We start from the raw sequence: 10,840 nt of genomic DNA on the forward strand, positions 1-10,840 counted from the left end.
GAATAACCACCCAACTTCCAACATGGGCACTTTGCTATGGAGTCCACTGAACAAGTTCAGGAGTACATAGAGAAGAAGGCTGACTGTTGTCCCCAGATATGTCACATTATCTGTTTTAATTATTCACATTGTTTCCTTTGTGGACACATTATGGTAGGCATTTTCATGAAGCACAAAAGGCCTCCACCTCTGTTCATTGTGTGGGTTCTACTCACATAGCTCTTCCGTAAACATCTTTCACCAATTTTCTTACTGTGTTCCTTCCAAGTTTCTGACCATCCAGCCAAACACTGAGTCAAATCCTATAGGTTAGTATAAAAGCCACCTATGCCCAGGAAAAATGAAGCAACTACTGTGCTCAAATGCTACCTTTTGGAGAATTTTCCTCCACCCATGTTGTGTAGGAAGGTCCCACATTAGGGCTGCAGTACTAATAGTGTTAACTCTCAGAGTTGGCTGCATATCATATAGGAACCACTATAAACCAGCCCTCTGTGTTTTTTTTTCTCTGTATCAGCTGGTCACAGGATTGTCCCCATTGGGCCATACATGTGTGAGACAGAGAAAAGACAATGCATCTGGGGTTGGGGTCATGGGCATCTGGCCTCTTCCTCATGAAACTCACTTGTCTCTTCAGGACCTGGTGAAGTCTAATCTCAAATTTACCTCTTACATTGGATGAAACAGAGCTTCTGTGAATGGCTAAATCCATGCATGGTTGGTCAGACACCACCCTGCTCATGCAGGCAGCTCAGGTCACATGCTAAGTTAGTAGCTTATAAGGGGCATACAGTCTCTGCTAAGCTCAGCAGCAAGCCAAAGTGTCTGCCAAATGAAGCTTATTGTTTACACAGATGTAAAAATTGGTAAGCTACACATCTATTTCAGTTCTAGGAACACCATCATTAACTAACTGATACCAATGTCCTAGGTCAAAGGCTATGGATTACTAATTTGGTCCTGCTATTCATTATACTAACCACACCCACCTTCTCACTGGTGATAAAATGGAACTCTGGGCCTCATAACAATGCAAGGATCCCATCAACTACAACTTTGGTAACCAATTCAGAGGTCAGAATCTCTACAAAATATACGTGCACATATGGTAAATATGTATGCATGTATGTGTATATACACACACACATCTACCAACATGCACACCCCATAAGTATGTATGTGCACATATATTCACAAATATATTAATATGTGTATGTGTATAAGTGTATAATATGAAGGGATTTGTGACAGGAATTTGATGTCACACAGAACACACACACACATAGTTGAGCCGCAGATAAGCCACAGTGACAGCTACAAAAGGGCTCCTGTTTGCCGTTCAGTTTGCAGGGAAGCTCATTCATGGACTTCTCTTGTGATCCACCTTTCCTGACAAAATTAGCAGTGGGAATTCTAGCACATCAGTCCTGCCCCTCAAATTTTTAACCTTGCTCCAGATGGGTCTGCCCCTAGTAATGAGTGTACCCTGGGGATACTGAGGAACAGCTTCTATGACTTTCCCCCGGGGACAGACACATACAGCACCTCAGTGGCTCCCCAAAACCAAAAGCCATGTGCACTAGGCAAGGGAAAAATTTTATTCAGGTTCTGAAGTTCCCCAACATAGACCTGGGGTAGGACACCGCACTGACCTAAGTTCTTCCAGTCACCTAGAGAATAAACTTTCAATAAGGGGTTCAGAAAATGCAGACCGACTCCACCTCCGAGTTCTGCTGTGACTACACCCTACCAGCAGCCAGGCCAGGACACAGAGAGGAATAGAGTTGTGGATCCCAGACTATGGGATCAGAGGGTGAAGCAGAATCCCCTGGGCTGAAAGTGGATCTGAAGGGCTGCCCCTCCCATCTCTGTGTCCCTTGGGCTGAGCCCATTTCTGAAACCACAAGGCCCCTCAGCAGCAGCCCCTGAGCCCTGGCTGATTTGCATGAACAGCAGGTGTCTCCAGCAAGGGGATAAGTCAGGCCTGGGAGGAACCCTGCCCAGCCTCAGGACCTCAGGGAACAGAATCGAGGCACCTCCACCATGGCCTGGATCCCTCTCCTCCTCGGCCTCCTCGCTCACTGCACAGGTGCTGTGCCCAGGCTCACACCCACCCCAGGCCCAGGGTTCCGGGACAAGCCTGGTCCTGACTCTGAGCTCAGCAGGGGAGTCTCAGTGGGGACAGGATGCTCAAGACACTGCTGTGGGATGGGGGGCTGGTGGGGTGATAGCCCCCCACTGTGCTCACTGATCTGTGTGAGCCCTGAAGGGCTGCACCTGCCCAGGGAAAGGAGGGGGGTGGTTCTCATTTGTTCAAAGGCTCCATCCACCAGGCGGGCCCATGGGCCCCAGGGACTAAGATGACAGCAGAGTGGACACTGGGGCCTAGAGAATCACTGGAGCTTAAGCCAAGCAGGTGGGAGTGTTCGGGGGATGACACCCCAGGCTGGAAACCCACCTCTCACCTTCTCTCTTGCAGGCTCTGTGGCCTCCTATGTACTCACTCAGTCCGCATCAGTGTCAGTGAACCTGGGACAGACGGCCAGGATCACATGTGGAGGAAACAACATTGGAAGTAAAAATGCTTACTGGTACCAGCAGAAGTCAGGCCAGGCCCCTGTGCTGATTATCTATGAGGACAGCAAACGGCCCTCAGGGATCCCTGACCGATTCTCAGGCACCAACTCGGGGAACACGGCCACCCTCACCATCAGTGGGGCCCAGGCTGAGGATGAGGCTGACTATTACTGTCAGGTGTGGGACAGTGGTAATGCTCACAGTGACACAGGCAGATGGGGAAGTGAGACACAAACCTCTTCCCCATCTCTGTCATGCTCTCTCCAAGCCCCTGGAGACCTGTACACAAAGCAATGAGCAGATCTGGTCCAGGTCCCCAGATCTGAATTTCCCCCACCTCCCTCCCCATCCAATCTCCAGGAAGCTCTGCACAGGGAGGGTCAGGAGTGCATTTACAGCTGACAGCACTAGGCTTCCCTGCTTCTCGGGGCCTGGGTGTGAACTGGGGACAGAGGGCCTGGGTAGAGAAAAGACACGGGGACTTTTGTCCAGGGCTCATTATCTCTGCACTTCTATGTGGTGGCTGTGGGCTACTGCTCTCACAACTGACAAGGATTAGAGCCCCAAATTTCCTAGCTCACCTGAAGTCCTGAAGCCCTGGTGTCATGCATGGAGCCACTTCCACCTGAGTACAATGGATGAGTGTAGTAGACAGTGTGGGGTCACCCACATCCCCTCATTGGGGCTCACACACTCCTGCCTGGAGCCTCTGACAGCTCACAGGGGTGCTCCTCACCACCAAAGGCTCTTGCTTCAGAAAAGTGCCTCCCCACATTTATGTCCCTTCTCAGAGAGGTTCAGTTAAATGATTTCCTGAGGCCTAGAGGCCAAGGCCCTGCCTCACTTTCTCATGTCCTGAAAGGTCCCAGCTTTGGAGCTCCCTGCGGGAATGAGGCCTCATCTGATGTCTCACTCTGTGTGGGTCACTTCTTCTGCCCAGTCTGACCTTCCTCCTCCTTCCAGATCTCCTGTACATGCATTTCTCCATCTCAGAGTCTGCTTCCAAGAACCCAATCCAGGATGACCAGTACCCCCAACACAGTCTGCAGGGACCTGAGGAGGCCACTATATACTCACAAAGCTCGAATTTCTCCCCCAAATCCCAAATGTGCATGTCCAATGATCAGACAGATTGGATCATTTCTTGTATTTTTATACAAAGAGAAATGATCCAGACACACTACGTGCTCTGGGTTCTGACAGAAAGTGGGAGAGTCACATCCATTCTGATGGTGAATGGGGGACTTTGGGGCAGTTGCCTCCTCCTACAGAGGGGCCAGAAGATACACAACCATGGAGTGAGACACAAAATGAGTGCAGTGTCACTTCTACCCCCAAATCTTGCACCAGAATCTTTCCTCACACCCACCCCACCCAGGATATAGACAGAAAACAATTTTGTGAAATACAGTTCAGTCTGTCAATGATGAGTCTATCAAGCTACCACAGGCCCCTGTCATCCACGTAAAGTCCACCCAGATCCACACAAACTACAGTCTGGAAATAAAGACGATGTTGGTAACCATGCTTCTACCTGACATGGTGAAACTATCTCATGACAACCACAAATAATGCTCTCCTTTCTCTCAAAGAGGATCCAACATACATTTGTGTCTGCTACAGATGTTCATTTTTGTCCCAGGGGATTGGTCTCAAAAACTTCAGTATTGAGACAGAAAGTGACCTACCCTTAACACATCTGATGGTAGATGATAATGGGATGACACAGGGGAACAAGACAGAAACATAGGATTAATATACATCCAAACACATCAATACAACATAAGGAAGAAACACTTGTTACATCTACCCTGCTCATTCCTGCAACTAGCCTGTGGTCAGAGTGGTGTCTAAATCATCTTCATCACCACTCACTCCATATCCCCTTCCTACAGCAAACACCTGAGAGAGTCGTCATCCCTGCCAGTCAGCACAACTAAGCCTTCATTCAGGGAAGTTCTATTATCAGAGCTGCTGAATTGGATTGCGGCCAGACCCAGAGAGTATTAAGGGATCTCCTGAATCCATACACACCCCTTCTTGCCCCAACTGTGTAGTAGAAACCCAGCTCCCCCGTGATAGTCACCATGATTCACCCCAGACAGTGCCCCCACTTTTCCTGATGATTCACCCTAAGGAGGAGCCTAAAGCAGACAAGGCACACTCTCTGTCACCAGAGCCGTGTAGCCCATATTCCCTGGGGTCTCACTCCATGCACAGCACACACTCCATGTGGCCAGTGAATGAGTCTATTCTTAAATCATTTTTTCAGATAGGCACAGGGTCTAGTATCTGATTTAAGTTCAGTTGACCAGAGCAGGACAGTTAAGCCCCACCTCCAGGTGTCCAAGTACAACCTAAGGAGACAAGCAGAGGAAGTGAGATTTTCCACAGTGGCCTAGACTCCTAGACTGTGAAGCCAGTGAGCACACACTCCCCTGGAGAAGGGGGGTCTCCACAAGGTGCAGCTGCAGGTGCAGCAGGTCGGGGTGGGGCCCAGGCATCTGCATGTGGAACAGCTCCCAGGTGAGCCTGCGGTGCTCTTAGTCCCAGGACCACACTCTGAGTGGCCTCACTCCTGCTCCCGTGCTGCTCCCGCACAGGTGAGAGGCCCACAGGGAGGCACAGCGTGCGGCACAGGTGCACTGTTCTGTCCCACCCGGGGTCCATGGGGTCAGGGCCCTGCGATCACCACGACCACATCGCTCCTTTCCCTCACAGGACTGGGCCAGTCATTCTGACTCAGCCACCGTGTCTTCCTCCAGGACCCTTTCCTCTCCTCTCTTACAGGCTCTATGCAGCCCCTGACATGATGCTGACTTGCTCTGTGTCAGGGGCTCTGGGCAGGCCCAAGATCCTCTGCTCTGCAGATGAGCTCGGGAGTGAACATGCCTCTTGGAACCAGCAGAAGGCAAGCCTGGTCCCCGAGCTGGTAATACATACAGATATGAGCAAACATCCGGTTCTGATTCTGAGGACAGTACTTAGGGACATGGCCTCCTGAGCATGACCACGACTGAGGGCCAGGACTAGGCTAACCATTGCTGTGCCACTTGCCATGGCAGTGGGAGTGCCTGGCAGTGACTCAGGTAACACAGAAGGATGGACAATGGGACACAAACTCTCCTGTCCTGGTCTGGCTCTTACTCTCACCTGCCTTCTGAGCAGATTCTAGTCAGGGCATAGGATCAGGTATCCTCCCTGGTCCTGGCCCCTGCAGGGTGGGAGACCCTAGCATGTTCCCTGTCCTCCGATCTATGTTTACCCTGCTATAAAGTAGCAGAGTGGTAGCATGATCATTCTGACTATGGGGACGGTAGTCAGGTTTTACAGTAGAGAATGAAAATTTAGAGTGTCACTATACATCATATGGGCCCCAAATATAATCACGTGTCACTCAGCAGGAGAGGCACCTGTCTCAGACAGCACAGACCTGTGGGACTTCCTCTTCTCCTTGGGTACAGGCAGCCTGGATGGGCCATAGAGAATGTCTCCTCTGGTTTCCTGGATGAGGTGTCCCCACATCCTGAAGGACTGCCTCGCGCTCTGCAAAGAGGGGACCAGGCCCCTGTTGTCCCCGGCCCTTCCATCCTTAGGTTTTACAGAAACTGTGGAGGAAGTGCAGCCACCATCTTGGGTGCTACGTGGGACTTTCTCCTGGCACCTCTGTCCTCCCACAGCCCCAAATCCCATCACCTGCACCAGGCAGCGCTGACCCTTAGCCCATATGTGACCCACATAGACTCATACCCATCCCCATGCTGACCCTGTATGGTGGCCATGTCTCATTCAGGCCTTACCTGTCTCTCTGAGGGGGAAAGATCTTTCCCAAGAAGTGAATGGATTTTTTGCCTAAATTGAATTTCTCTCATGATTCTTTGACTTGTGGTTTTGAAATTAATTTTTAGAGCAGAGCAATTGCAGGAGGTCAAAACAACAGATGAGGAATTTATTAAGAAGGAAAAGCAGAAGCTTCCCCCTATTTCCATCTGGTTTGAATCAGAGCAATACCTTCATGGGTGTGGGGAGACACAGATGGAAAAAATCACTGTTCACAAGAGCATGGCAAATACAGTTGGAATATTTCCTCTAAATTTACTTACTGACCTGATGAACAAGAAAGATGATCTTTGGTGGGAATCCCTATGACCGAAATAATATTTCCAGGGTTTTGTCTGATTAAAGGGTCATGAAGACGTCACTTAAGAGGATTATAATCTGCAAATTCTCATCATTGGATTTTCCATCAACAGGACAATAAATGGGCTGGCACCTCCCTTGTCCAGGGGGCTCCATGGCCAAGAGCAGCAGCGCCCCCCAGCAGCAGCTGGCATATCTGAGAAAAAATGCTTGTCTCTTTCAGGACCTGGAAAATTCTGGCTGAGGTTGTCCTACATCCCCTCTCAGCCTGGACGGCCTTCCTCACCTGGTGCAGGTGACTTTTGCTGCCTTGAACTTGTTGGCTTCTGCTCTTCTCTCTTCCTCTACAGGGACTGGGAACCTGTGCGCTTCTCCAGCCTCCCTTCCTGGTCAGGTGAACCCCTCACTTACATTCCTGTATGCTCCAGCATGCTGACTCAGCTAGCCTTGTTGTCAGAGGCCCCGGGACAGATGGCCATGACCACCTCTCAGGGAGACAATGTAGAAAACTTTGGTGTTCAGTGATACCAGCGGAAGCCAGGACAGACTTCTGTGCTGGTCATATATGACAATAACAAGCCTCCCTCAGGGATTCCTGACTGATACTCGGGCTCCAACTTCAAAGACACAGACACCCTAAGCATCAGCAGGACCAGAGCCAAGGACAAGGCCGACTATCAGGTGTGAAACAGTGGTAGACATGCTCACAGTGACAAAGGCAGACAGGAAAGTGAGACACAAACTCCTTCCCCATCTTTGGCACACTCTCCTTCAGCCCCAGGAGGACGGTGGACAAGCATTCAGCAGGTCTGCCCCAGGTGCCCAGATCTGAGATTCCCAGACCTCACTCCCAACCCAGTCTCCAGGCAGGCTCTGCACCCTGTGGATCAGAAGTGCATATCCACATATCATATGTGGATCAGAAGGCAGGATGAGGCTGTCACATTTTCTTGGCTAGGGAATTTGTTGTGGATGGAAGACCTGGCTGGAAGGACAGAGAGACATCCATGGAGACATGACAAGCTCAAAGCGACAAGGGGTAGTCTTAACTTTCAGTAGAACAGAATCATTGTTGTGTCACTGGGTGGAAGCACATCTAATTTAGAACTGGTACCTCTAAGGCAGCAGAGTGTAGGGTCATGGTGACAGGCAGTCATAATTTTTCAGCAGGCCTCCAAGAATATCAGTGACTAGGGACATGCTCAGTTCCACCTCTTGATTCCTGGACCCATGAATCCTGGCTATCTGACAAACAACACCATATACTGGATACAGATTTAGTGCAAATATCATATCCTGGAAAATGCTTCCCCAGACACACAAAGTGTTTCTATGTGGCTAGCACAGTAACTGAGTCTGCCAAAGGCCAAGTCCATTCATTCAAGACAGCTATTTCAAAATGTTGGGGAAGATGGTTGAAGCAATGAATTCCATGGGTATGGGCACATTGCAGCCCTTCATTTTAGTGAAATGAGTGCCTTGGACAGAAGCCACACTGCTCCTGTGGCCTCTGAATAGTGGGCAAGGCACTCTGGAAATCCATGGGTAATAGTTTGGGAGGAAGTGTTGCAGTTAAAGTAAGCAAGTCTCTACCTACAGTAAAGGTCTATTCCAATAAGAACAGAGCTATCCCCTCCAGGATAGAAGGGGCTTATTGTAATGAATCAGCAAGCAGACTCCAGGCAGATTCCCAAGGGAATGATCTCCTACTGGGAACTAAGACTTGGTCTCTACTGTTGGCAGATTGGTCCTCAGAAGCATCCAGGTCAGCTTTAGTGAGTGGAAATCCACAGTGATCATCCCATGAATAACCACATACTTTCCAATATGTGCACTGTGCTATGGAGCCCACTGGGCCAGTTTACAAGTGGATGGACAAGAAGACTGACCACTGTCCCCAGACATGTCACATTATCCACCTGATTATTAATACCATTTCCTCTTGAGGGCACACTGTGGTAGGCATTTTCATTGAACACAAATGGCATCCACCTCTGTGTTCATTGGGGGAGGGTTATATCCACATGTGTCTTCCTCAAACATTTTTCACCAGTTTTCTTATTGTTCTTTCCAAGTCTCTGACCATCCAGCCAAACTATGAGTCAGAGCATATAGGTTAGTATAAAGCCACCTCTGTCTTTCCGTTTGTCCAGGCAAAATGAACCAAGTACTCTGCTCAAATCTTACTTTGTGGGACAATTTTCACCCCCCATGTTATGCAGGGCTGTCCCAGATTAGGGCTGCAGTACTAATAGTGTTAACTCTCAGAGTTGGCTGCATACCATACAAGAACCTCTGTTATTTTCTCTATAGTAGCACAGGCCATAGTTGTGGGAGACAGAGAAAAGACAATGCTGCAGGGGTTGGGGTCATGGACATCCAGCTTCTTCCTCATGCAACTCACTTGTGCCTTCAGAACCTGGTGAAGCCTGATCTCAAATTTACCTCTTCTGTTTGAAGATGGAGAGCTGCTGTGAATGCCCAATTCCATGCATGGTTTATCAGATAACACCTAGTCATGCAAGCAGCTCACATCACATGGTAATCTAGTGGCTTCTAAGGAGCATTCCATCTCTGTTAAGTTCAGTAGGAAGCCAAAGTGTTTGCCAAGCATAGCTTTCTATTTATACACATGTAAAAAAAAATAGACAGCTACCTATCTATTTCAGTTCTAGGAACATCATTATTAACTAAATGATACTAACATCCTCTGTCAAATGAGTCTGAACACTAATATGGTCCTGCTGTTCACTGTGGTAACCATACCTACTTCTCATTGGTGAGGAAATGGAACTCTGTGTCTCCTAGAAACTCAAGGATCTCATCAACTACCACTTAGGTACCCAATTCAGAGTTCAATCTATAGAATATACATGTGCATATGTTGTAAATGTATGTATACATTTACATACACACATATCTGCAAGCACACAATGCAGACACAATTAGTATATACGGGCACAAATACAATATATTCATATATATGTATGTATATAAAAGATATAATAATGAAGGGATGTGTGACAGGAATTTGATGTCATGCGGAACACACACACATGGGTGAGCTGCAGATAAGCCACAGTGACTCAGCTACAAAAGGGCTCCTGCTTCCCTTTCAGTTTGCAGGGAAGCTCACACAGGGACTCCTCTTGTGAGTCCCCTTATATTTGGAACATACAGCGATGAGAATTCTAACCCATCACTCCTGTTCCCAAGGTTATATGAGAAAATAATCATCTTGGAACTCAAATAGTTTTGAATCACAGACTCCTAAGGTCCTCACTGTCCCTGCATCCTCAGACAAACCAGACTCTTCTCCACAGGGACTGACTCCAAACACACTCTTTAGTTCTTCTAAACTAAACTGTTCCTTCTTCCCATTCTGAGCAGCTCCAAGGTCACCTCTGCAGAGAGGCCTCTTCCAGGCTCTCACCACCCAGCACCTGCCTGTCACCTTGTCTGATCTCAGTTCATTATCTATGTACCACACAACACGGCACATGTTCCCCATCGCTATATTTTTTAACTGATTGTTTTGTGCTAATTATTATCCTAATTGGTCAGAAAAATTTTAATGTAATACATGCACATCTCAAACAGAGGCAAAAACATTCATGCACTTCTTTTCCTCCTGCAGAAATAAGTCTGAAATCAGAGGTGTTTCTCCAAGTACTCACCAATTCCGTGAGGTCCCACATCTGCTCACTTTCGGTTCCACCATCACTACTGTGGAGGCTTGCTTTTCACTGTTGTTGACAACAGACCATGGGATGGCTGCTGCTGCTCCAGCTATCACACCCATGTTAAAGAGGAAAGGCACTCACTACATATCTGGTCTGTTTTATCATTCACTGAAGAAAACTCCCCAAAAAGGACTTCAGCTGACACATTCATGAGCCAGCTCTAGCCCATACGGTCACATTGGCTCAAAAGGGACCTGAGATAGCAATAGTGTGGCTTCTAATTGAATATAGAAACAAGATACAGGTAGAAGGGTTTGGAGACTGTTGCATTACCAAATGTGTCCACTGTGCTGCTCCACACACAGGAAGGTAACAGAGCAAGACCTCTGTCTTGTTCACACTCCTTTCTCAGGACAGAATGTGCCAACCCAAGTGAATCT

General features: G+C 48.3%; 1 protein-coding gene, 1 long non-coding RNA gene and 1 gene segment (V, D, J or C); 2 read left to right on the forward strand and 1 right to left on the reverse strand.

The window, feature by feature from the left end:
• Positions 1 to 10,840, forward strand: part of LOC121010111 (immunoglobulin lambda variable 3-9-like) — a gene marked incomplete at its 3' end in the record, with an annotated part of 226,055 nt that overhangs the window by 103,024 nt on the left and 112,191 nt on the right.
• Positions 1 to 10,840, reverse strand: part of LOC121010136 (uncharacterized) — a 67,999-nt gene that overhangs the window by 41,872 nt on the left and 15,287 nt on the right. The window lies entirely within an intron of this gene.
• Positions 1 to 10,840, forward strand: part of LOC121010132 (immunoglobulin lambda-1 light chain-like) — a 152,113-nt gene that overhangs the window by 33,028 nt on the left and 108,245 nt on the right. Inside the window, exon 3 of one of the 9 annotated variants that reach the window (XM_040443494.1) lies at positions 347 to 354. The exons of the other annotated variants lie outside the window; for them this stretch is intronic. Coding sequence (XP_040299428.1) covers positions 347 to 354 — 8 coding nt within the window. The remainder of the gene's footprint in view (positions 1 to 346; positions 355 to 10,840) is intronic. 9 annotated transcript variants of the gene reach the window in all.

This window comes from Herpailurus yagouaroundi, unplaced genomic scaffold (genome assembly GCF_014898765.1).
Source record: "Herpailurus yagouaroundi ecotype Mexico unplaced genomic scaffold, PumYag 191, whole genome shotgun sequence".
Lineage (NCBI taxonomy): Eukaryota > Metazoa > Chordata > Mammalia > Carnivora > Felidae > Herpailurus > Herpailurus yagouaroundi.